The 26,648-nt window shown below is 43.1% G+C and overlaps 1 protein-coding gene across 3 annotated transcripts in view; it reads left to right on the forward strand.

The window, feature by feature from the left end:
- The first annotated feature begins 111 nt into the window (after positions 1-111).
- Positions 112-26,648, forward strand: part of tbc1d9b (TBC1 domain family member 9b) — a 32,886-nt gene continuing 6,349 nt past the window's right edge. For 2 of the 3 annotated variants that reach the window (XM_079268263.1, XM_079268265.1), the window contains exons 1-19: positions 112-322; positions 1,456-1,566; positions 1,646-1,764; positions 1,850-2,090; positions 5,893-6,151; positions 6,545-6,752; positions 7,536-7,733; positions 7,859-8,002; positions 10,360-10,510; positions 10,587-10,801; positions 11,173-11,290; positions 13,954-14,156; positions 14,276-14,358; positions 14,445-14,574; positions 16,094-16,192; positions 16,275-16,343; positions 22,819-23,059; positions 23,165-23,230; positions 23,300-23,368. In XM_079268263.1, coding sequence (XP_079124389.1) covers positions 205-322; positions 1,456-1,566; positions 1,646-1,764; positions 1,850-2,090; positions 5,893-6,151; positions 6,545-6,752; positions 7,536-7,733; positions 7,859-8,002; positions 10,360-10,510; positions 10,587-10,801; positions 11,173-11,290; positions 13,954-14,156; positions 14,276-14,358; positions 14,445-14,574; positions 16,094-16,192; positions 16,275-16,343; positions 22,819-23,059; positions 23,165-23,230; positions 23,300-23,368 — 2,842 coding nt within the window. In that variant the 5' untranslated portion in view covers positions 112-204. Of the gene's footprint in view, positions 323-1,455; positions 1,567-1,645; positions 1,765-1,849; positions 2,091-5,892; positions 6,152-6,544; positions 6,753-7,535; positions 7,734-7,858; positions 8,003-10,359; positions 10,511-10,586; positions 10,802-11,172; positions 11,291-13,953; positions 14,157-14,275; positions 14,359-14,444; positions 14,575-16,093; positions 16,193-16,274; positions 16,344-22,818; positions 23,060-23,164; positions 23,231-23,299; positions 23,369-26,648 lie in introns of those variants that run through there. The other variant, XM_079268264.1, reaches the window with a different exon arrangement.

Here is a 26,648-nt window from a genome sequence, read left to right on the forward strand (position 1 = left end):
AGAAGAGTCGACGTGACGTAATGACGCACCATGCACAGAGGGCGGGTCCTGCAGCGTCATACCCGGAAGTGATGTTCAGTCAGCAGACTTTGTGAAAACAACAACATTGGATCGCTGTTTGTCTGAATCAGACGGAGCCGTCCGTTAACAGCGGTTCTTCTCCCGGTGTTTCCCCGACGGTGGGTGAGCAGAGAGCGGGTAGAGATGTGGATCCATCCGGAGGAGGTGCTGCTGGCCGGAGCTCTGTGGGTCTCTGAACGGGCCAACCCGTTCTTCATCCTGCAGAGGAGGAAGGGACACGGCCGAGGGGGGGGATTCTCTGGTGAGTCCACTACAGTCCACTATAGTCCACTACAGTCCACTATAGCCCGCTACAGTCCACTATACACGATACAGGAGAACATTCCTGCCCTCTGCTATAACACTTTACAATAAATCACCTCTGGCCAGATCATCCTCCACATAACTACACACCGCTACACTGCTGTTTGCTGCGGTTGATTTTAAATTTTTTGCACGACTGTTTTTCACCGAGTCAGATAATTTAACACTGTTCTATTTCATTGTATATACTGTGCATTTTTGTTTTCTCTTATATATTCTATATTCTGATATTTAATTTGTCATACTCTGTTATTCTATTGCATATATTGTGCATTTTTTAATACTTAATATTTTGGTTACTCTGTTACTTTGCTTTTTGGTGTGTCTTGCTGCTGTAACATACAAATTTCCCCCTGGGGATGAATAAAGTATCGATCGATCGTCTGGGTCTGTTTGATACAGTCCACTGCAGTACGGGTCTGGGTCTGTTCCACTACAGTCTTAAACCAGTTAGGACTATGAGGACTTTTAGGGCTATGAGGACAATGAGGACTAGGAGGACTGCATGAATGGAAGAATTATGAGTGAATGAGTGCTCTTCCTCTCGGTCGTCTCTAAATATTTAGTGTGGATTCTACACACTGTTTTATAAATGAGACCTCTGAACTTTAGTGGACGATATCAAACAGACCTCTGTCCCTGTCTTTCTGTTAAAGGTCTACTGGTTTACCTCTGTCCCTGTTTCTCTGTGTAACGGTCTACTACTGGTTTACCTCTGTCCCTGTCTCTCTGTGTAAAGGTCTACTGCTGGTTTACCTCTGTCCCTGTTTCTCTGTGTTCAGGTCTACTGGTTTACCTCTGTCCCTGTCTCTCTGTGTAAAGGTCTACTGCTGGTTTACCTCTGTCCCTGTTTCTCTGTGTTCAGGTCTACTGGTTTACCTCTGTCCCTGTCTCTCTGTGTAAAGGTCTACTGCTGGTTTACCTCTGTCCCTGTTTCTCTGTGTTCAGGTCTACTGGTTTACCTCTGTCCCTGTCTCTCTGTGTAAAGGTCTACTGCTGGTTTACCTCTGTCCCTGTCTCTTTGTGTGAAGATCTCCTGGTTTACCTCTGTCCCTGTCTTTCTGTGTGAAGGTCTCTTGGTTGGGACCCTGGATGTGGTGCTGGACTCCAGTGCAAGAGTGGCTCCTTACAGGATCCTGCTGCAGACTGCGGACTCTCGGATCTACTGGAACGTGGCCTGTGGTGGGTCAGCTGGACCAGGGCCGCTGTGATTGGCTGAGTATTTGTGACTTGTTTGTTGACCCTCAGTTGTCTCTTACAGGCTCATCCAGGAAGGAGATCACGGAGCACTGGGATTGGCTGGAGTCCAACTTGCTCCAGACCATCTCCATCTTTGACAACGATGAAGATGTCACCACCTTCGTCAAAGGAAAGATATCTGTATGTCACGTCCTGTTTGACCCAGTGAGGTCGTTTCTCTTTTCCTGTGTGTGATCGTGTCAGTAAGTGATGTCATTGCCTGCAGGGCATCATTGCGGAGGAGAACCGGCTGAAGCAGGGGGAGGAGCAGGAGGAGCAGGAGGAGGATTGTGGGAAGTTTCGAGAGGCGGAGCTAAAGATGAGGAGGCTGTTCGGGATGCCTGAGGAGGAGAAGCTGGTGAATTATTACTCCTGCAGCTACTGGAAGGGCCGAGTGCCTCGGCAGGGCTGGCTCTACCTCTCCGTCAACCACCTGTGCTTCTACTCCTTCCTATTGGGCAAGGAGGGTACGACCGGCCAATCACAGGACAGAGTTTAATGATGTCATCTATACAGTCTGTGCAGGAGGAAACGGGAGACACTTTTATGTCCTGTTGTCTCTATTAAAGAGTAAATTAACAGTGTTTTACTTTAAACACACCCCAACAACTTCCACAAGTACCACAATATACGACAGCAGTTTCTTCTGGAGGTACTTGAAAGTACTTCTGTATTTACTCGGGAGTAATTCTTTGGTTACCTGAAGGCACTGATATAGAGACCTGAAGGTTCTCCTGGATTTATCTGAAGGTACTTCTGGAGTTACCTAAAGGTACTTCTGGAGTTATCTGAAGGTTCTTCTGGAGTTACCTGAAGGTACTTCTGGAGTTACCTGAAGGTACTTCTGGAGTTACCTAAAGGTACTTCTGGAGTTACCTAAAGGTACTTCTGGAGTTACCTGAAGGTACTTCTGGAGTTATCTGAAGGTACTTCTGGAGTTACCTAAATGTACTTCTGGGGTTACCTAAATGTACTTCTGGGGTTACCTAAATGTACTTCTGGAGTTACCTGAATGTACTTCTGGAGTTACCGAAAGGTACTTCTGGAGTTACCTAAATGTACTTCTGGGGTTACCTAAATGTACTTCTGGAGTTACCTGAAGGTACTTCTGGAGTTATCTGAAGGTACTTCTGGAGTTATCTGAAGGTACTTCTGGAGTTACCTAAATGTACTTCTGGAGTTACCTGAATGTACTTCTGGAGTTACCGAAAGGTACTTCTGGAGTTACCTAAATGTACTTCTGGGGTTACCTAAATGTACTTCTGGAGTTACCTGAAGGTACTTCTGGAGTTATCTGAAGGTACTTCTGGAGTTATCTGAAGGTACTTCTGGAGTTACCTAAAGGTACTTCTGGAGTTATCTGAAGGTTCTTCTGGAGTTACCTGAAGGTACTTCTGGAGTTACCTGAAGGTACTTCTGGAGTTACCTAAAGGTACTTCTGGAGTTACCTAAAGGTACTTCTGGAGTTACCTGAAGGTACTTCTGGAGTTATCTGAAGGTACTTCTGGAGTTACCTAAATGTACTTCTGGGGTTACCTAAATGTACTTCTGGGGTTACCTAAATGTACTTCTGGAGTTACCTGAATGTACTTCTGGAGTTACCGAAAGGTACTTCTGGAGTTACCTAAATGTACTTCTGGGGTTACCTAAATGTACTTCTGGAGTTACCTGAAGGTACTTCTGGAGTTATCTGAAGGTACTTCTGGAGTTATCTGAAGGTACTTCTGGAGTTACCTAAATGTACGTCTGGAGTTACCTAAATGTACTTCTGGGGTTACCTAAATGTACTTCTGGAGTTACCTGAATGTACTTCTGGAGTTACCTGAAAGTACTTCTGGAGTTACCTGAAGGTACTTCTGGAGTTATCTGAAGGTACTTCTGGAGTTATCTGAAGGTACTTCTGGAGTTACCTAAATGTACTTCTGGGGTTACCTAAATGTACTTCTGGAGTTACCTGAAGGTACTTCTGGAGTTATCTGAAGGTACTTCTGGAGTTATCTGAAGGTACTTCTGGAGTTACCTAAATGTACTTCTGGGGTTACCTAAATGTACTTCTGGAGTTACCTAAATGTACTTCTGGGGTTACCTAAATGTACTTCTGGAGTTACCTGAAGGTACTTCTGGAGTTATCTGAAGGTACTTCTGGAGTTATCTGAAGGTACTTCTGGAGTTACCTAAATGTACTTCTGGGGTTACCTAAATGTACTTCTGGGGTTACCTAAATGTACTTCTGGAGTTACCTGAATGTACTTCTGGAGTTACCGAAAGGTACTTCTGGAGTTACCTAAATGTACTTCTGGGGTTACCTAAATGTACTTCTGGAGTTACCTGAAGGTACTTCTGGAGTTATCTGAAGGTACTTCTGGAGTTATCTGAAGGTACTTCTGGAGTTACCTAAATGTACTTCTGGAGTTACCTGAATGTACTTCTGGAGTTACCGAAAGGTACTTCTGGAGTTACCTAAATGTACTTCTGGGGTTACCTAAATGTACTTCTGGAGTTACCTGAAGGTACTTCTGGAGTTATCTGAAGGTACTTCTGGAGTTATCTGAAGGTACTTCTGGAGTTACCTGAAGGTACTTCTGGAGTTATCTGAAGGTTCTTCTGGAGTTACCTGAAGGTACTTCTGGAGTTACCTGAAGGTACTTCTGGAGTTACCTAAAGGTACTTCTGGAGTTACCTAAAGGTACTTCTGGAGTTACCTGAAGGTACTTCTGGAGTTATCTGAAGGTACTTCTGGAGTTACCTAAATGTACTTCTGGGGTTACCTAAATGTACTTCTGGGGTTACCTAAATGTACTTCTGGAGTTACCTGAATGTACTTCTGGAGTTACCGAAAGGTACTTCTGGAGTTACCTAAATGTACTTCTGGGGTTACCTAAATGTACTTCTGGAGTTACCTGAAGGTACTTCTGGAGTTATCTGAAGGTACTTCTGGAGTTATCTGAAGGTACTTCTGGAGTTACCTAAATGTACGTCTGGAGTTACCTAAATGTACTTCTGGGGTTACCTAAATGTACTTCTGGAGTTACCTGAATGTACTTCTGGAGTTACCTGAAAGTACTTCTGGAGTTACCTGAAGGTACTTCTGGAGTTATCTGAAGGTACTTCTGGAGTTATCTGAAGGTACTTCTGGAGTTACCTAAATGTACTTCTGGGGTTACCTAAATGTACTTCTGGAGTTACCTGAAGGTACTTCTGGAGTTATCTGAAGGTACTTCTGGAGTTATCTGAAGGTACTTCTGGAGTTACCTAAATGTACTTCTGGGGTTACCTAAATGTACTTCTGGAGTTACCTAAATGTACTTCTGGGGTTACCTAAATGTACTTCTGGAGTTACCTGAAGGTACTTCTGGAGTTACCTGAAGGTACTTCTGGAGTTATCTGAAGGTACTTCTGGAGTTATCTGAAGGTACTTCTGGGGTTACCTAAATGTACTTCTGGGGTTACCTAAATGTACGTCTGGAGTTACCTAAATGTACGTCTGGAGTTACCTGAATGTACTTCTGGAGTTACCTGAATGTACTTCTGGAGTTACCTGAAAGTACTTCTGGAGTTACCTGAAGGTACTTCTGGAGTTACCTGAAGGTACTTCTGGAGTTATCTGAAGGTACTTCTGGAGTTATCTGAAGGTACTTCTGGAGTTACCGGAAGGTACTTCTGGAGTTACCTGAAGGTACTTCTGGAGTTACCTAAAGGTACTTCTGGAGTTATCTTAAGGTACTTCTGGAGTTACCTGAAGGTACTTCTGGAGTTACCTGAAGGTACTTCTGGAGTTACCTGAAGGTACTTCTGGAGTTACCTGAAGGTACTTCTGGTGTTATCTGAATGTACTTCTGGAGTTGTCTGAAGGTACTTCTGGAGTTGTCTGAAGGTACTTCTGGAGTTACCTGAAGGTACTTCTGGAGTTACCTGAAGGTACTTCTGGTGTTATCTGAATGTACTTCTGGAGTTGTCTGAAGGTACTTCTGGAGTTGTCTGAAGGTACTTCTGGAGTTATCTGAAGGTACTTCTGGAGTTATCTTAAGGTACTTCTGGAGTTACCTAAAGGTACTTCTGGAGTTACCATTGGAGTGACCCAAAAGTATTACCAGCCAATAATAAAGTGACTCTAAATTAGATTTATTAATGTGAAGAATTGCTTTTAGTATTAAGTTACTCTTTAATAATTCTTTGGAATAAAGCTATTTGAAATAAGATGACACAATCACCGTGTGTTCTTTCATGTTTGTATTTAAGTGCATACATTTGTATGACTTCTCCTCTCAGTGACCCTGGTGGTTCAGTGGACGGAGGTGACCCAGCTGGAGAAGAACGCCACTCTGGTGTTTCCGGAGAGTGTTCGTGTCAGCACGCGTCATACCGAACATTTCTTCTCCATGTTCCTCAACATCAACGACACCTTCAAGCTGATGGAGCAGCTCGCCACTATCGGCATGCGCCAGCTTCTTGACAACGAGGCCTTTGCTGCCGACCGCTCGCTGCCCAAACCCTGCAAGACACTCAAGAACGTCTCTGCGCTCAAGAGGTATCACTCTGTTCAGCAACTGTACACCTGATTTCAAGCTGCCAGGGTTTCCCCTGATCAGAGTAAGGTGGAAATTAGTAACAAATACATGTTTTTTTTGCTGATTTGAGATTTAGATGAGGAGATTTAGATTTTAGATTAGGAGTTTGTAATGCAATATATTTACATAAACAAAACAATGTACACTGTTTTTTGTGAATTGGGATGTTAGGGATCATTTTGTGTTCCTGCGTGTCAGCCTGGACTTCTCTGCCCTGGACTTCTCTGTCCCGGACCTTCTCTGTCCCGGACCTTCTCTGTCTTGGACCTTCTTTGCCTTGGACCTTTTCTGTTCCGGACCTCTCTGTCCTGGACCTTTGAACTGACCAGGTGTTTCCTGTTCTTGTCTTGCAGAGATTTGGACGCGAGGGCGAAGAACGAGCACTACCGGATGATGTTCCGGCTGACGCAGGAGGAGCGTCTGGACGGACACACGGACTGCACGCTGTGGACGCCGTTCGCTAAGATGCACGTGGTCGGACAGCTGTTCATCTCCAACAACTACATCTGTTTTAACAGCAGAGAAGAAGGCTTGTGTCAACTCATCATCCCTCTCAGAGAGGTAAACAAAGCTGTCAATCAATCACCTTAAAGTCATGTTGTTTGTTGATAATTTGTCTTGATCCTCATCAGTCGTTTTTAATTGTGTTTGAGCCCAAAGACAAATTTCTACATTGTGGACATTAAAGTCCTGAACTAACAAATCTACTTTAAACAAATGAAAACATGTAATTTGTTTTAAATATGTTGAACACAACCCATGAAGCTTGAATTTGGACAGATTATTACGGACAAAATATTATTTTCTCTCCACACATTCCAGCAATACAATCTAAAGTGATACAGCTACTGGTGGAGTGTTCCCTGTAAATACACAAAGCCTGCTCTGTTTAGAAAGTATCTCGTCACCAGGATGAGAGGAGTTACAATAAAATTAAATCAAGCAAAAAAAAATCAGGGAAATCGGAAGTATAAGCAAAGAGAAGGAATTTATTAACAAATGAAACAGTAAGTATTGACCTACAACCAAAAGCAGATTAAGTCCAGCACAAAAATGGTACAAAATCACAGATCACAGCTGCAGAGCTTTCACACAATCACGGCCACTGATACAGGCTGCAGCTCACTCAGGTCCTTGATGATTGAAGGAGTAAGAGTTGTACCTGGAGGGGGAGATGTGACAATGACCTTCTGTAGAACTTGAACTTCTTAAACTCCAGAAGTACCTCTGATTTGAAAAACAAGACGTGTAAACCATGATCCAAACTAAGCAACAAGCCATCGTTTCTATTTATTATCATGCTCATTACTCAGTGATATTTACCCATCATCCTCTGCTCCTCAGGTTTCCATTGTGGAGAAGGCGGACAGCAGCAGCGTCCTGCCTTGTCCCGTCTCCATCAGCACCAAGAACAAGATGAACTTCCTGTTTGCCAACCTCAAAGACAGAGACTTCCTGGTCCAACGCATCTCTGACTTCCTGCAGCGAACGCCCGACAGCTCATGGGGCGACACCAGCCCCCTGTCTCTGATTGGTCACTCGGTGTGTCACTTGTGTAGCGGTTCTGATCTGCTGGGACCAAAGTCCGATCAGAAGTTATTAGGCTCGTTCGAGATGAGCTGCACCTCGTCTGTAAAGTTGTTTTGATTTGTGTTTTGTTTCATCAGGCATCCTCCACTGCCCCCTCGTCCTTGTCTTCAGGGCCTGAGTCCGTCAGGGCGCGTCATTACCACCCTGGTCTGCCCACAGCCAGCCATGGTCTGCTGCAGCTCTACCACCAAGACGCTCCGGAGGACCTGGGACCCAAAGCCGTGAGCTCAAGTCCCAACAGTCCTTTTAGATACTGAACTGGACTGGTACTGTTAGGTACTGAGGACCCTTAGGTACTGAGGAGTACTGTTAGATACAGAGGACCCTTAGGTACCGAGGAGTACTGTTGGATACAGAGGGCCCTTAAGGTGCGTTCACACGAAACGCAACGCGATTTATTTGCGACGCATTACTTGCGGGGAACCATTTGTGGTAATTTGTGTGAATTGCGCCATTCGGGCTAGACGCGCTGAAGAGGGGTCGTGGCTTATCGCCCTGCAACTGTCCGCCATCAACCATGGACAAATAACCTCTATTTCTGCTGAGTACTTGTTGTGGGAGTCCCAGATATTCCGGGATACTAAACGCCTTCTTGTCTGGGTTTCGTGGATTTTATCGTTGTATTCACTGTAGCAAGCCACACGTCGGCTGGTTTACTACAGCTGTATGAACACATAACAAACGGATTTTGTTGTGATTTGGTTGTAATATACCGATAAAAGGGATGCCGAAATAACTACGTAGTGATGTCGGTTTGTAAAAAGTCTGAATTCATGTTTTGTTAATTCTCAACGCAAGACGACAAGCAAATCACTTTTTAAAATGCTTATTTTCTCAATGGAGTGCGGATCGATCGGTGCTAGGCTAAGCTAACATTGTAGCAGCTCCATCAGTACTCAAAATAACGTCATCTCAGCGTAAATACGGCAGCATCTTTTTCATTGTTTGTACTGTATGGTTTACACGCACATTTATACACATAGTTTGGTCCGGTCTCTACTACTATGAGGTATCGTAGAGCTCTGGGTGAACACAGACGGATACAGTATTTGTTTCCTGATTCAACAACGACAGGACGTCAGTGAAGGAGGTCATGTCAACGCTGATAGGCTATCGCGCCGCAGCGTCACACCATTTTTTCGCCGGAGTTGAAAATTTTTAACTCCCGCGTTTGGGGCGTTTTTCCGATTGAAGCAAATTTGCGTCACTCCAGTCTCATCGCATCTGTGCATGGACTTTGTATTTAATCTACTTGCGCGAATAGGGGTGACTGTGGCTAAGTGGATAGTAGGGCCCTCTTTCAATCAGAGGGTTGGCGGTTCAAACCCCGGCTCCGGCTCTGCTAGTCGCATGTCGATGTGTCCTTGAGCAAGACACTTAATCCCAAAATTGCTCCCGTAGTTGTGTTTCTACGGTGTAAAAATGTGATAGACTGAATTGTAAGTCGCTTTGGATAAAAGCGTCTGCTAAATGACTGTAATGTAATGAATAGATACTGAGGACCTTTAGGTACTGAGGAGTACTGTTAGATACTGAGGACCTTTAGGTACTGAGGAGTACTGTTCGATACTGCAGACCTTTAGATACTGAGGACCTTTAGGTACTGAGGAGTACTGTTAGATACTGAGGACCTTTAGGTACTGAGGAGTACTGTTAGATACTGAGGACCTTTAGGTACTGAGGAGTACTGTTCGATACTGCAGACCTTTAGATACTGAGGACCTTTAGGTACTGAGGAGTACTGTTAGATACTGAGGACCTTTAGGTACTGAGGAGTACTGCTAGATACTGAGGACCTTTTAGGTACTGAGGAGTACTGTTAGATACTGAGGACCTTTTAGGTACTGAGGAGTACTGTTAGATACTGCAGACCTTTAGGTACTGAGGAGTACTGTTAGATACTGAGGACCTTTAGGTACTGAGGACCTTTAGGTACTGAGGAGTACTGTTAGATACTGAGGACCTTTAGGTACTGAGGACCTTTAGGTACTGAGGAGTACTGTTAGATACTGAGGACCTTTAGGTACTGAGGACCTTTAGGTACTGAGGAGTACTGTTAGATACTGAGGACCTTTAGGTACTGAGGACCTTTAGGTACTGAGGAGTACTGTTAGATACTGAGGACCTTTAGGTACTGAGGAGTACTGTTAGATACTGAGGACCTTTAGATACTGAGTACCTTTAGGTACTGAGGAGTACTGTTAGATACTGAGGACCTTTAGATACTGAGGACCTTTAGGTACTGAGGACTACTGTTAGATACTGAGGACCTTTAGGTACTGAGGACCTTTAGGTACTGAGGACTACTGTTAGATACTGAGGACCTTTAGGTACTGAGGAGTACTGTTGGGTCCTGATGTTGGAAACTGAGCAGTACTGTTGGATACCGAGGAGGGCCAACAGACACTGATTTAGTTTTGCGATGTTTTGCTTCCAGATGTTTAGTATCTTTTGATCCAGACTGATGTGGATGTGTGAAATTAAGCTACAGTTTAATGGTCCTGTGTCAGACTGTGGAAGTAAATTCTCACTTTCCCCCATCTTCTCCCCTCCATCCTGCTCTCTTTCCCTCCTGTAGATGAAGGAGAAGATGAAAGAGGAGGCGTGGAATATACATTTCTCAGAGTTTGGTCGAGGTGTCTGCATGTACCGAACCTCCAGAACCAGAGAACACGTCCTCAACGGGATCCCAGAACGCCTGAGAGGGGAGCTGTGGCTGCTGTTCTCTGGTGAGTGTTAGTTAATTCATTCATATCAAAGGTAAACTGAGACTCTGTGTATTCACCTGTCCCCCTTTTGGTCCAGGAGCAAAAAACGAGATGGCGACCCACCCTGGTTACTACGGTGACTTGGTGGAGCAGGCCATGGGGCTGTGTTCACTGGCTACCGAGGAGATCGAGCGAGACCTTCACCGCTCGATGCCCGAGCACCGAGCCTTCCAGAACGAGACGGGTATCGCGGCGCTGCGACGCGTCCTCACTGCCTATGCTCACCGCAACCCAGGGATCGGGTACTGTCAGGTACAAAATAAAGTATTTTATATGAAATAAAGTGAAGTACAACCCAGGGATCGGGTACTTTATACAAAAGAATGGTACAAAGTGAACCGAATACTGCCAGGTCAAAGCTGTATTTAATGTAAATCATAAAAAATTGTTTGAAAAAAATACATCACGTACATTGACTACTTTCTGCTGACTGCAATTCAGTTTTCATTTTTAAATACATATAAATACATACAGTTCAAATACAGTTGTGTTAATTGCATATTCTGTACTGAAATTTACATTTAAAAACATCAAATTGCTGGTCCATGAATAAATATAATAATGATAGAGGAATTAAAGTATTCAAAAAAGTGACGCATATTCTCTCCTTGTTCCTCCTCCAGGCAATGAACATTGTCACCTCTGTCTTGTTGCTATACTGTCCGGAGGAGGAGGCCTTCTGGCTGTTGGTGGCGTTGTGTGAGCGGATGCTGCCCGACTACTACAACACCAGAGTCGTAGGTCAGTAACAACACCAGAGTCGTAGGTCAGTAACAACACCAGAGTCGTAGGTCAGTAACAACACTAGAGTCGTAGGTCAGTAACAACACCAGAGTCGTAGGTCAGTAACAACACCAGAGTCGTAGGTCAGTAACGACACCAGAGTCGTAGGTCAGTAACGACACCAGAGTCGTAGGTCAGTAACGACACCAGAGTCGTAGGTCAGTAACAACACCAGAGTCGTAGGTCAGTAACAACACTAGAGTCTGTAGGTCAGTAACAACACCAGAGTCGTAGGTCAGTAACAACACCAGAGTCGTAGGTCAGTAACAACACCAGAGTCGTAGGTCAGTAACAACACCAGAGTCGTAGGTCAGTAACAACACCAGAGTCGTAGGTCAGTAACAACACCAGAGTCGTAGGTCAGTAACAACACCAGAGTCGTAGGTCAGTAACAACACTAGAGTCGTAGGTCAGTAACAACACTAGAGTCGTAGGTCAGTAACAACACTAGAGTCGTAGGTCAGTAACAACACTAGAGTCGTAGGTCAGTAACAACACCAGAGTTGTAGGTCAGTAACAACACCAGAGTCGTAGATCAGTAACAACACCAGAGTCTGTAGGTCAGTAACAACACCAGAGTCTGTAGGTCAGTAACAACACCAGAGTCTGTAGGTCAGTAACAACACTAGAGTCTGTAGGTCAGTAACAACACCAGAGTCTGTAGGTCAGTAACAACACCAGAGTCTGTAGGTCAGTAACAACACCAGAGTCGTAGGTCAGTAACAACACCAGAGTCGTAGGTCAGTAACAACACCAGAGTCGTAGGTCAGTAACAACACCAGAGTCGTAGGTCAGTAACAACACCAGAGTCGTAGGTCAGTAACAACACTAGAGTCTGTAGGTCAGTAACAACACCAGAGTCGTAGGTCAGTAACAACACCAGAGTCGTAGGTCAGTAACAACACCAGAGTCGTAGGTCAGTAACAACACCAGAGTCGTAGGTCAGTAACAACACTAGAGTCGTAGGTCAGTAACAACACCAGAGTCTGTAGGTCAGTAACTACACCAGAGTCTGTAGGTCAGTAACAACACCAGAGTCTGTAGGTCAGTAACAACACCAGAGTCTGTAGGTCAGTAACAACACCAGAGTCTGTAGGTCAGTAACAACACCAGAGTCTGTAGGTCAGTAACAACACCAGAGTCTGTAGGTCAGTAACAACACCAGAGTCTGTAGGTCAGTAACAACACCAGAGTCGTAGGTCAGTAACAACACCAGAGTCGTAGGTCAGTAACAACACCAGAGTCGTAGGTCAGTAACAACACTAGAGTCTGTAGGTCAGTAACAACACCAGAGTCGTAGGTCAGTAACAACACCAGAGTCGTAGGTCAGTAACAACACTAGAGTCTGTAGGTCAGTAACAACACCAGAGTCGTAGGTCAGTAACAACACCAGAGTCGTAGGTCAGTAACAACACCAGAGTCGTAGGTCAGTAACAACACCAGAGTCGTAGGTCAGTAACAACACCAGAGTCGTAGGTCAGTAACAACACTAGAGTCTGTAGGTCAGTAACAACACCAGAGTCGTAGGTCAGTAACAACACCAGAGTCGTAGGTCAGTAACAACACCAGAGTTGTAGGTCAGTAACAACACCAGAGTCTGTAGGTCAGTAACAACACGAGAGTCTGTAGGTCAGTAACAACACTAGAGTCTGTAGGTCAGTAACAACACCAGAGTCTGTAGGTCAGTAACAACACAAGAGTCTGTAGGTCAGTGACAACACTAGAGTCTGTAGGTCAGTAACAACACTAGAGTCTGTAGGTCAGTGACAACACTAGAGTCGTAGGTCGGCAGCATGTCAGGTCCTGTTCTCAGTGTGCAACAGCTTGTATAAACTGACTCAGGTGGACTCCAGGTACTTGAAGTCCTAGACCACCCTATCCTTTAAATCAGTGGTTCAAAAATTATTTTCACTGAATTGTCCTGCAGCTTTAAACTCAGTTCATTCAGGGTGAAGTGAAAAAGCCACGACATTATATTTTTCTCATCTTCCAAAAAGAGAAAGTAGTGTTTGAACAATTCACTTACATGAGTCTGTCCAGTCAGAGTCTAATGACTGTGGTCTCTCTGGACATTTCTCTCTTTTGGAGATCGTCCTATGATTTGACTTTCACAACTCTCACTTCAACAGTCCTGCACAGTCCTGCTCTGTCTCTGTGTCCTCGTCTATCCCCGTGTGTCACGGTGTGTGTACATCTCACTCAAGTCAGGAAACTTGTCAGAATACTCATATTTGATTGGCTGAGCTGCATCACGTGATGTGATTCACAACACATTGGTCGGTGTTTTTCCTGCACCGCTGAACAAGTGCCGTAAATGCTGGAATAATTCCGCTGCATAAAAAATGCCCTTCAAAATAAAATCACAATTTTTTATTATTTTTTTTTGTCAGGCAAAGGCCCGTGACCCACTGAAAACGGGTCCGCGACCCACTTTTGGGTCACGGGTTTTCAGTGATCCACCAGTTGAGAATCACTGCTTTAAAGAAGACACGACATGTCTACCACCTTGTAGACAGTTTCTTCATTCTTACATAAATGAGATCTTTTATACTGGATCAGCTGCAGTGAGGTGTAGCTTAAGGGAACACCGCCCTGCTCTCATGTTGTTTCTGTCCCTGCAGGTGCTCTGGTGGATCAGGGAGTGTTTGAGGAGCTGACTCGAGCCTTCCTCCCTCTTCTGTATGAACACATGCAGGAACTGGGTGTGATCTCCACCATCAGCCTGTCCTGGTTCCTCACACTCTTCCTGTCTGTGATGCCCTTCGACAGCGCCGTCCTATTAGTCGACTGCTTCTTCTACGAAGGAATCAAGGTCACCTTTCAGGTCAGACTACACTTCACTGACTGCTCACTGATTGATCAGCTGCTTCTTCTGCAGGGGCATCAAGGTTAACTTCCAGTCACGACACAAACTAACTGCTCTGTCTGTCTGTCTGTCTGCAGGTGGCGCTGGCTGTGCTTCATGACAACATGGATGCCCTGCTGTCCTGCAGCGACGAGGGAGAAGCCATGACCATCCTGGGCCGGTAGGAGTCCAGACTGGAGTATGAATAAGTGAAAAATAAATAAATCCAAGCAAGCATAACGTGTATGTGTGTGTGTGTGTGTGTAGGTACCTGGATAATGTTGTAAACAAACAGACTGTGGCTCCTCCCATCCCTCACCTGCACGCCCTATTGACGAGTGGAGACGATCCTCCACCTGAGATTGACGTCTTTGATCTCATCAAGTCGTCCTATGAGGTCAGACTGACTCGGCGACGTCATGATTTGATGATGTGTGCTGCTCCTTCTATAGGGGGGCAGCCTGCAGCGTCTCGGTCTAACTCCTGCAGCCGCAGCGTCTCGGTCTAACTCCTGCAGCGTCTCGGTCTCACTCCTACAGCTGCAGCGTCTTCGTCTAACTCCTGCAGCGTCTCGGTCTAACTCCTGCAGCTCCAGCGTCTCGGTCTAACTCCTGCAGCGTCTCGGTCTAACTCCTGCAGCTGCAGCGTCTCGGTCTAACTCCTGCAGCTGCAGCGTCTTGTCTAACTCCTGCAGCTCCAGCGTCTCGGTCTAACTCCTGCAGCGTCTCGGTCTAACTCCTGCAGCCGCAGCGTCTCGGTCTAACTCCTGCAGCCGCAGCGTCTCGGTCTAACTCCTGCAGCGTCTCGGTCTAACTCCTGCAGCGTCTCGTCTAACTCCTGCAGCTCCAGCGTCTCGGTCTAACTCCTGCAGCGTCTCGGTCTAACTCCTGCAGCCGCAGCATCTCGGTCTAACTCCTGCAGCCGCAGCGTCTCGGTCTAACTCCTGCAGCGTCTCGGTCTAACTCCTGCAGCTGCAGCGTCTCGGTTTAACTCCTGCAGCGTCTCGGTCTAACTCCTGCAGCGTCTCGGTCTAACTCCTGCAGCTGCAGCGTCTCGGTCTAACTCCTGCAGCCGCAGCGTCTCGGTCTAACTCCTGCAGCGTGAGCTGCAGCGTCTCGGTCTAACTCCTGCAGCCGCAGCGTCTCGGTCTAACTCCTGCAGCGTCTCGGTCTAACTCCTGCAGCGTCTCGGTCTAACTCCTGCAGCCGCAGCGTCTCGGTCTAACTCCTGCAGCGTCTCGGTCTAACTCCTGCAGCGTCTCGGTCTAACTCCTGCAGCCGCAGCGTCTCGGTCTAACTCCTGCAGCGTCTCGGTCTAACTCCTGCAGCGTCTCGGTCTAACTCCTGCAGCGTCTCGGTCTAACTCCTGCAGCCGCAGCGTCTCGGTCTAACTCCTGCAGCGTCAGCTGCAGCGTCTCAGTCTAACTCCTGCAGCGTCTCGGTCTAACTCCTGCAGCCCCAGTGTCTCGGTCTAACTCCTGCAGCGTCTCGGTCTAACTCCTGCAGCGTCTCGGTCTAACTCCTGCAGCGTCTCGGTCTAACTCCTGTAGCTGCAGCGTCTCGGTCTAACTCCTGCAGGGTCTCGGTCTGACTCCTGCAGCGTCTCTGTCTGACTCCTGCAGCTGCAGCGTCTCTGTCTAACTCCTGCAGCGTCTCGGTCTAACTCCTGCAGCTGCAGCGTCTCGGTCTAACTCCTGCAGCGTCTCGGTCTAACTCCTGCAGCCCCAGCGTCTCGGTCTAACTCCTGCAGCGTCTCGGTCTAACTCCTGCAGCCCCAGCGTCTCGGTCTAACTCCTGCAGCGTCTCGGTCTCACTCCTGTAGCCGCAGCGTCTCGGTCTAACTCCTGCAGCCGCAGTGTCTCAATTTAATTCCAGGATATTTTTTGAGGTAATATCTGTTTTTTCTTCTCTGAACAGAAGTTCGGCAGCTTGCGCTCTGATGTCATTGAGCAGATGAGGTTCAAACAGAGGTTAAAGGTCATCCAGTCACTGGAGGACACGGCCAAGAGGAGCGTGGTGGGTGATGTTTGGGTACTGCAGGTTAAATGCTAACATGCTAATGTAGACACAGTGTTTACGCGTGTGTGTGTGTGTGCAGGTTAGAGCGATGATGACGGAGTCTGCCTTCAGTATCGAGGAACTGGAGGAGCTCTACTGTCTCTTTAAGGTCAGAAGGTTTCAGTTCAGATGTTTTTAAAAGTGGCGACTAAAAAGTTGCTGTGTTAAATGTTTCTGTGTGTTTACTACTTTTAAACTTGTATGTAGATATACAATGCCTATAAAGAGTATTCACCCGCCTTAGATGTTTCACCCTTTTGTTGCTTTTATACATGAAATCATGTTCAGTATAATTAGGCTTTTTTGACAAGAATTTGCAAAAAAAACCTCTTTAATATCAAAGTGAAAACCGATTTTTAGAAAATAATGTCAATCAATTAAAAATATATAGTGTAAAATAAGTGTTGAATAAATATTCAGCCCCTTTAAAGTGACTGAGCTAACTCAACAGAAGTGCAGCTGGTTGATGCAGCAGTGTCACACGCAGTGAGATGGAGATGACCTGAGTGCAGTTGATGTGTGTCAGTGATTGCAGTATAAACACACGTGTGTGTCTGGGAGGTCCAGTCTCTGGTTCATCAGTATTCCTGCTACAATTGCAACATGAAGACAAAATAACACTCCAAGCAACTCAGAGAAAAGATCATTGAGAAGTACGAGTCAGGAGATGCTACACAAATATCTCCAACTCACTGAACCTCCCACAGAGTTCAGTTCAGTCCATCATGAAGACATGGAAGGAGGATGGATTGTTTAAATCTCCTAGAGCCGGCCGTCCTCACACACTGAGTGACCGGGCAAGAAGAGGACTGATGAGGGAGAACACCAAGACACCGAGGACCACTCTAAAGGAGTTCAACGCTTCAGTGGCTCAGATGGGAGAGACTGTACAGACAGCAACTGTTGCCCGGGTTCTTCACCAGTCCAAGCTGTATGGGAGCGTGGCAAAGAGAAAGCCACTGTAGAAAGAATCCACCCAAAGGCATGTGGGAGACTCCACGGTCAACTGGAAGAAGGTTCTTTGGTCTGATGAGACAAACATTGACCTTTCTGTCCATCAGACCAGACGCTATGCTTGAACACCAAACACTGCACATCAGCACAAATGCACCATCTCCAGCGTGCAGCATGGTGGTGGCAGCATCGTGCTCTGGATGCTCCTCAGCAGCAGCCCTGGAAGGCTTGTAGAGGTAGAGGGGAACATGAATGCAGGAAGATAGCCACAAATCCTGGAGGATGATCTGACTCAGTCTGCAAGAGAACTACGACTTGGGAGAAGATTTATTCTCCAGCAAGACAACGAGCCCAAGCAAACAGCAGAAGCTCCACAGAACGGTTCAAAGACCACAAGGGGAATGTTCTGGAGTGGAAGTCAAAGCCCAGACCTCAATCCAATCCAGAAGGGCTGTTCATGTCTTCGTGTCCAGATGTTCTAGCCTGAGTGAGACACACACACACACACACACACACACACACACACACACACACACACACACACACACACACACACACACACACACACAGTGCTGTGATTGCAGCCAAAGGTATATTTACTAAATACTGACCTGAAGGGGCTGAATACTTATGCAATCTTTACTTTACCTTATATATTATGAATGAATTGGCATTAGTTTGTAAAAATCAGTTTTCACTTTGATATTAAAGAGGTTTTTTTGGCAAGTTCTTGTCAACAAAGCCAAATTATATTGACCATGATTTCATGTATAAAAGCAACAAAAGGATGAAACATCCAAGGGGGTGAATACTTATCATAGGCATTGTGTGTATATATAACCCTAACTATAAACCTGAGCCAGCCCTAACTATAAACCTGAGCCAGCCCTAACTATAAACATGAGCCAGCCCTAACTATAAACCTGAACCAGTCCTAACTATAAACCTGAACCAGCCCTAACTATAAACCTGAACCAGCCCTAACTATAAACCTGAACCAGCCCTAACTATAAACCTGAACCAGCCCTAACTATAAACCTGAGCCAGCCCTAACTATAAACCTGAACCAGCCCTAACTATAAACCTGAACCAGCCCTAACTATGAACCTGAACCAGTCCTAACTATAAACCTGAACCAGCCCTAACTATAAACCTGAGCCAGCCCTAACTATAAACCTGAGCCAGCCCTAACTATAAACCTGAACCAGTCCTAACTAGAAACCTGAACCAGCCCTAACTATAAACCTGAGCCAAACCCTAACTATAAACCTGAACCAGTCCTAACTATAAACCTGAGCCAGCCCTAACTATAAACCTGAGCCAGCCCTAACTATAAACCTGAACCAGCCCTAACTATGAACCTGAACCAGCCCTAACTATAAACCTGAGCCAGCCCTAACTATAAACCTGAACCAGCCCTAACTATGAACCTGATCCAGCCCTAACTATAAACCTGAACCAGTCCTAACTATAAACCTGAACCAGCCCAAACTATAAACCTGAACCAGCCCAAACTATAAACCTGAACCAGCCCAAACTATAAACCTGAACCAGCCCTAACTATAAACCTGAACCAGTCCTAACTATAAACCTGAACCAGCCCAAACTATAAACCTGAACCAGCCCAAACTATAAACCTGAACCAGCCCTAACTATAAACCTGAACCAGCCCTAATTATGAACCTGAACCAGCCCTAACTATAAACCTGAACCAGTCCTAACTATAAACCTGAACCAGTCCTAACTATAAACCTGAACCAGTCCTAACTATGAACCTGAACCATCCCTAACTATAAACCTGAGCCAGCCCTAACTATAAACCTGAGCCAGCCCTAACTATAAACATGAGCCAGCCCTAACTATAAACCTGAACCAGTCCTAACTATAAACCTGAACCAGCCCTAACTATAAACCTGAACCAGCCCTAACTATAAACCTGAACCAGCCCTAACTATAAACCTGAACCAGCCCTAACTATAAACCTGAGCCAGCCCTAACTATAAACCTGAACCAGCCCTAACTATAAACCTGAACCAGCCCTAACTATGAACCTGAACCAGTCCTAACTATAAACCTGAACCAGCCCTAACTATAAACCTGAGCCAGCCCTAACTATAAACCTGAGCCAGCCCTAACTATAAACCTGAACCAGTCCTAACTAGAAACCTGAACCAGCCCTAACTATAAACCTGAGCCAAACCCTAACTATAAACCTGAACCAGTCCTAACTATAAACCTGAGCCAGCCCTAACTATAAACCTGAGCCAGCCCTAACTATAAACCTGAACCAGCCCTAACTATGAACCTGAACCAGCCCTAACTATAAACCTGAGCCAGCCCTAACTATAAACCTGAACCAGCCCTAACTATGAACCTGATCCAGCCCTAACTATAAACCTGAACCAGTCCTAACTATAAACCTGAACCAGCCCAAACTATAAACCTGAACCAGCCCAAACTATAAACCTGAACCAGCCCAAACTATAAACCTGAACCAGCCCTAACTATAAACCTGAACCAGTCCTAACTATAAACCTGAACCAGCCCAAACTATAAACCTGAACCAGCCCAAACTATAAACCTGAACCAGCCCTAACTATGAACCTGAACCAGTCCTAACTATAAACCTGAACCAGTCCTAACTATAAACCTGAACCAGTCCTAACTATAAACCTGAACCAGCCCTAACTATAAACCTGAACCAGCCCTAACTATGAACCTGATCCAGCCCTAACTATAAACCTGAACCAGTCCTAACTATAAACCTGAACCAGCCCAAACTATGAACCTGAACCAGCCCAAACTATAAACCTGAACCAGCCCAAACTATAAACCTGAACCAGCCCTAACTATAAACCTGAACCAGCCCTAACTATGAACCTGAACCAGTCCTAACTATAAACCTGAACCAGTCCTAACTATGAACCTGAACCAGCCCTAACTATGAACCTGAACCAGTCCTAACTATGAACCTGAACCAGTCCTAACTATGAACCTGAACCAGTCCTAACTATGAACCTGAACCAGTCCTAACTATAAACCTGAACCAGCCCTAACTATAAACCTGAACCAGCCCAAACTATAAACCTGAACCAGCCCTAACTATAAACCTGAACCAGTCCTAACTATAAACCTGAACCAGCCCAAACTATAAACCTGAACCAGCCCAAACTATAAACCTGAACCAGCCCTAACTATGAACCTGAACCAGTCCTAACTATAAACCTGAACCAGTCCTAACTATAAACCTGAACCAGTCCTAACTATAAACCTGAACCAGCCCTAACTATAAACCTGAACCAGCCCTAACTATGAACCTGATCCAGCCCTAACTATAAACCTGAACCAGTCCTAACTATAAACCTGAACCAGCCCAAACTATAAACCTGAACCAGCCCAAACTATAAACCTGAACCAGCCCTAACTATAAACCTAAACCAGCCCTAACTATGAACCTGAACCAGTCCTAACTATAAACCTGAACCAGCCCTAACTATGAACCTGAACCAGCCCTAACTATGAACCTGAACCAGTCCTAACTATAAACCTGAACCAGCCCAAACTATAAACCTGAACCAGCCCTAACTATAAACCTGAACCAGCCCTAACTATGAACCTGAACCAGTCCTAACTATAAACCTGAACCAGCCCTAACTATGAACCTGAACCAGTCCTAACTATAAACCTGAACCAGTCCTAACTATAAACCTGAATTAGTCCTAACTATAAACCTGAACCAGCCCTAACTATAAACCTGAACCAGCCCTAACTATAAACCTGAACCAGTCCTAACTAGAAACCTGAACCAGCCCTAACTATAAACCTGAGCCAAACCCTAACTATAAACCTGAACCAGTCCTAACTATAAACCTGAGCCAGCCCTAACTATAAACCTGAGCCAGCCCTAACTATAAACCTGAACCAGCCCTAACTATGAACCTGAACCAGCCCTAACTATAAACCTGAGCCAGCCCTAACTATAAACCTGAACCAGCCCTAACTATGAACCTGATCCAGCCCTAACTATAAACCTGAACCAGTCCTAACTATAAACCTGAACCAGCCCAAACTATAAACCTGAACCAGCCCAAACTATAAACCTGAACCAGCCCAAACTATAAACCTGAACCAGCCCTAACTATAAACCTGAACCAGTCCTAACTATAAACCTGAACCAGCCCAAACTATAAACCTGAACCAGCCCAAACTATAAACCTGAACCAGCCCTAACTATGAACCTGAACCAGTCCTAACTATAAACCTGAACCAGTCCTAACTATAAACCTGAACCAGTCCTAACTATAAACCTGAACCAGCCCTAACTATAAACCTGAACCAGCCCTAACTATGAACCTGATCCAGCCCTAACTATAAACCTGAACCAGTCCTAACTATAAACCTGAACCAGCCCAAACTATGAACCTGAACCAGCCCAAACTATAAACCTGAACCAGCCCAAACTATAAACCTGAACCAGCCCTAACTATAAACCTGAACCAGCCCTAACTATGAACCTGAACCAGTCCTAACTATAAACCTGAACCAGTCCTAACTATGAACCTGAACCAGCCCTAACTATGAACCTGAACCAGTCCTAACTATGAACCTGAACCAGTCCTAACTATGAACCTGAACCAGTCCTAACTATGAACCTGAACCAGTCCTAACTATAAACCTGAACCAGCCCTAACTATAAACCTGAACCAGCCCAAACTATAAACCTGAACCAGCCCTAACTATAAACCTGAACCAGTCCTAACTATAAACCTGAACCAGCCCAAACTATAAACCTGAACCAGCCCAAACTATAAACCTGAACCAGCCCTAACTATGAACCTGAACCAGTCCTAACTATAAACCTGAACCAGTCCTAACTATAAACCTGAACCAGTCCTAACTATAAACCTGAACCAGCCCTAACTATAAACCTGAACCAGCCCTAACTATGAACCTGATCCAGCCCTAACTATAAACCTGAACCAGTCCTAACTATAAACCTGAACCAGCCCAAACTATAAACCTGAACCAGCCCAAACTATAAACCTGAACCAGCCCTAACTATAAACCTAAACCAGCCCTAACTATGAACCTGAACCAGTCCTAACTATAAACCTGAACCAGCCCTAACTATGAACCTGAACCAGCCCTAACTATGAACCTGAACCAGTCCTAACTATAAACCTGAACCAGCCCAAACTATAAACCTGAACCAGCCCTAACTATAAACCTGAACCAGCCCTAACTATGAACCTGAACCAGTCCTAACTATAAACCTGAACCAGCCCTAACTATGAACCTGAACCAGTCCTAACTATAAACCTGAACCAGTCCTAACTATAAACCTGAATTAGTCCTAACTATAAACCTGAACCAGCCCTAACTATAAACCTGAACCAGCCCTAACTATAAACCTGAACCAGCCCTAACTATAAGAGTTATCAAAGAGGAAAGTCTGAAGCCCACTCTTAAATGTGGTGTCACATTAACCTTGGTAACGATTCATAGGTTAGTGTGCTGGTGATATATGAACAATATCTTTGTCTGGTGTCGGATGATGATTGTAATTTGAATTGGATGTGTGGATGCTGTAATCTGAGTTTAAAGCCTCTTTTTGTATCACTGATCTTCAGTCCAAACACATGACGAGCTGTTATTGGGGCTCCAGCAGCTCTGCAGCTGAGCGCCATGACCCCAGCCTGCCGTACCTGGAGCAGTACTGCATCGACCCGGCTCAGTTCACTCAGCTGTTCAACGCACTGGCTCCCTGGGTCTGTGGAGGCCACACCTCCACGCTGTCGACCCGCCTCTTCAGACTCCTGGACCAGAACAAGGACGGACTGGTCAACTTCAAAGAGTTCATCACCGGACTCAGTGAGTCCACAAACAGGAGGCTTCACTCCTGAGTCTTTTCAGAGGATTTAAATATTAAATATCTAAATATTTAGATGGTATCAGAGTTTGTTTGTGTGTCTGCAGGTGGGATGTACCACGGAGACATGACCGAGAAACTCAAACTGCTGTACAAGCTCCACCTCCCACCAGGTAACAGTAGTCTGTAGTCTTTGTTCATATTTGGTGGTTTATTTATTTATTTGTTTGTTTGTGTTGCAGCTCTGTGTCCTGAGAAGGCGGAGTCTGCTCTGGAGGCGACACACTTCTTCACTGAGGAGGAACCACAAGGTAAACACACAGATAAATATACTGTGAACTGCTGATTTACTGCAGTATTTCTACTACTACTACAACTACAGTTGTAAATACATGTGTGTATTGTAGGGGTGGGGGGAAAAATCGATACAGCATGGTGTCGCGATATTTTGCGTGGCGACATTGTATCGACACACGGATGCCAAGTATCGATCTTTTATTACATAAACTATAAAAAAAAAAAAATCAAATGAATTGCTTCTTCAGTCCACTAGATGGCGCTGAGTTGTTTTCTGGTGAGGTCAGCAAAGGTCCCGGGTCAGCGTGATTGGTAGGAAGTTGGTCAAAACAAAGAGACATCTGACCTCACAACGGGGTTAAACCTGCCAACAGCAGCCGGCTCATGAGGAGAGAGCAGCGCATCCCTGTCTCTCTGATACTCTGATATCCGAATTATATAAGTTATAGTTCATATACTGAGTTATATAACTCTAATATCCTACTTATACAAGTTATAGTTCATATACTGAGTTATATAACTCTAATATCCTACTTATACAAGTTATAGTTCATATACTGAGTTATATAACTCTAATATCCTACTTATACAAGTTATAGTTCATATACTGAGTTATATAACTCTAATATCCTACTTATACAAGTTATAGTTCATATACTGAGTTATATAACTCTAATATCCTACTTATACAAGTTATAGTTCATATACTGAGTTATATAACTCTAATATCCTACTTATACAAGTTATAGTTCATATACTGAGTTATATAACTCTAATATCCTACTTATACAAGTTATAGTTCATATACTGAGTTATATAACTCTAATATCCTACTTATACAAGTTATAGTTCATATACTGAGTTATATAACTCTAATATCCTACTTATACAAGTTATAGTTCATATACTGAGTTATATAACTCTAATATCCTACTTATACAAGTTATAGTTCATATGCTGAGTTATATAACTCTAATATCCTACTTATACAAGTTATAGTTCATATGCTGAGTTATATAACTCTAATATCCTACTTATACAAGTTATAGTTCATATACTGAGTTATATAACTCTAATATCCTACTTATACGAGTTATAGTTCATATACTGAGTTATATAACTCTAATATCATACTTATATGAGTTATAGTTCATATACTGAGTTATATAACTCTAATATCCTACTTATACAAGTTATAGTTCATATACTGAGTTATATAACTCTAATATCCTACTTATACAAGTTATAGTTCATATACTGAGTTATATAACTCTAATATCCTACTTATACAAGTTATAGTTCATATACTGAGTTATATAACTCTAATATCCTACTTATACAAGTTATAGTTCATATGCTGAGTTATATAACTCTAATATCCTACTTATACAAGTTATAGTTCATATGCTGAGTTATATAACTCTAATATCCTACTTATACAAGTTATAGTTCATATACTGAGTTATATAACTCTAATATCCTACTTATACAAGTTATAGTTCATATACTGAGTTATATAACTCTAATATCATACTTATATGAGTTATAGTTCATATACTGAGTTATATAACTCTAATATCCTACTTATACAAGTTATAGTTCATATACTGAGTTATATAACTCTAATATCCTACTTATACAAGTTATAGTTCATATACTGAGTTATATAACTCTAATATCCTACTTATACAAGTTATAGTTCATATGCTGAGTTATATAACTCTAATATCCTACTTATACAAGTTATAGTTCATATACTGAGTTATATAACTCTAATATCCTACTTATACAAGTTATAGTTCATATGCTGAGTTATATAACTCTAATATCCTACTTATACAAGTTATAGTTCATATACTGAGTTATATAACTCTAATATCCTACTTATACAAGTTATAGTTCATATACTGAGTTATATAACTCTAATATCATACTTATATGAGTTATAGTTCATATACTGAGTTATATAACTCTAATATCCTACTTATACAAGTTATAGTTCATATACTGAGTTATATAACTCTAATATCATACTTATACAAGTTATAGTTCATATGCTGAGTTATATAACTCTAATATCCTACTTATACAAGTTATAGTTCATATACTGAGTTATATAACTCTAATATCCTACTTATACAAGTTATAGTTCATATACTGAGGTATATAACTCTAATATCCTACTTATACAAGTTATAGTTCATATACTGAGTTATATAACTCTAATATCCTACTTATACAAGTTATAGTTCATATACTGAGTTATATAACTCTAATATCATACTTATACGAGTTATAGTTCATATACTGAGTTATATAACTCTAATATCCTACTTATACAAGTTATAGTTCATATACTGAGTTATATAACTCTAATATCATACTTATATCAGTTATAGTTCATATGCTGAGTTATATAACTCTAATATCCTACTTATAGAAGTTATAGTTCATATACTGAGTTATATAAGTCTAATATCCTACTTATAGAAGTTATAGTTCATATACTGAGTTATATAAGTCTAATATCCTACTTATAGAAGTTATAGTTCATATACTGAGTTATATAAGTCTAATATCCTACTTATACAAGTTATAGTTCATATACTGAGTTATATAACTCTAATATCCTACTTATACAAGTTATAGTTCATATACTGAGTTATATAACTCTAATATCCTACTTATATAAGTTATAGTTCATATACTGAGTTATATAACTCTAATATCCTACTTATATAAGTTATAGTTCATATACTGAGTTATATAACTCTAATATCATACTTATACAAGTTATAGTTCATATACTGAGTTATATAACTCTAATATCATACTTATACAAGTTATAGTTCATATACTGAGTTATATAACTCTAATATCCTACTTATATAAGTTATAGTTCATATACTGAGTTATATAACTCTAATATCCTACTTATATAAGTTATAGTTCATATACTGAGTTATATAACTCTAATATCCTACTTATATAAGTTATAGTTCATATACTGAGTTATATAACTCTAATATCATACTTATATAAGTTATAGTTCATATACTGAGTTATATAACTCTAATATCATACTTATACAAGTTATAGTTCATATACTGAGTTATATAACTCTAATATCCTACTTATATAAGTTATAGTTCATATACTGAGTTATATAACTCTAATATCCTACTTATATAAGTTATAGTTCATATGCTGAGTTATATAACTCTAATATCATACTTATATGAGTTATAGTTCATATGCTGAGTTATATAACTCTAATATCATACTTATATGAGT

Source organism: Melanostigma gelatinosum (genome assembly GCF_949748355.1).
Source record: "Melanostigma gelatinosum genome assembly, chromosome: 5".
NCBI classification, from domain to species: Eukaryota; Metazoa; Chordata; class Actinopteri; order Perciformes; family Zoarcidae; genus Melanostigma; species Melanostigma gelatinosum.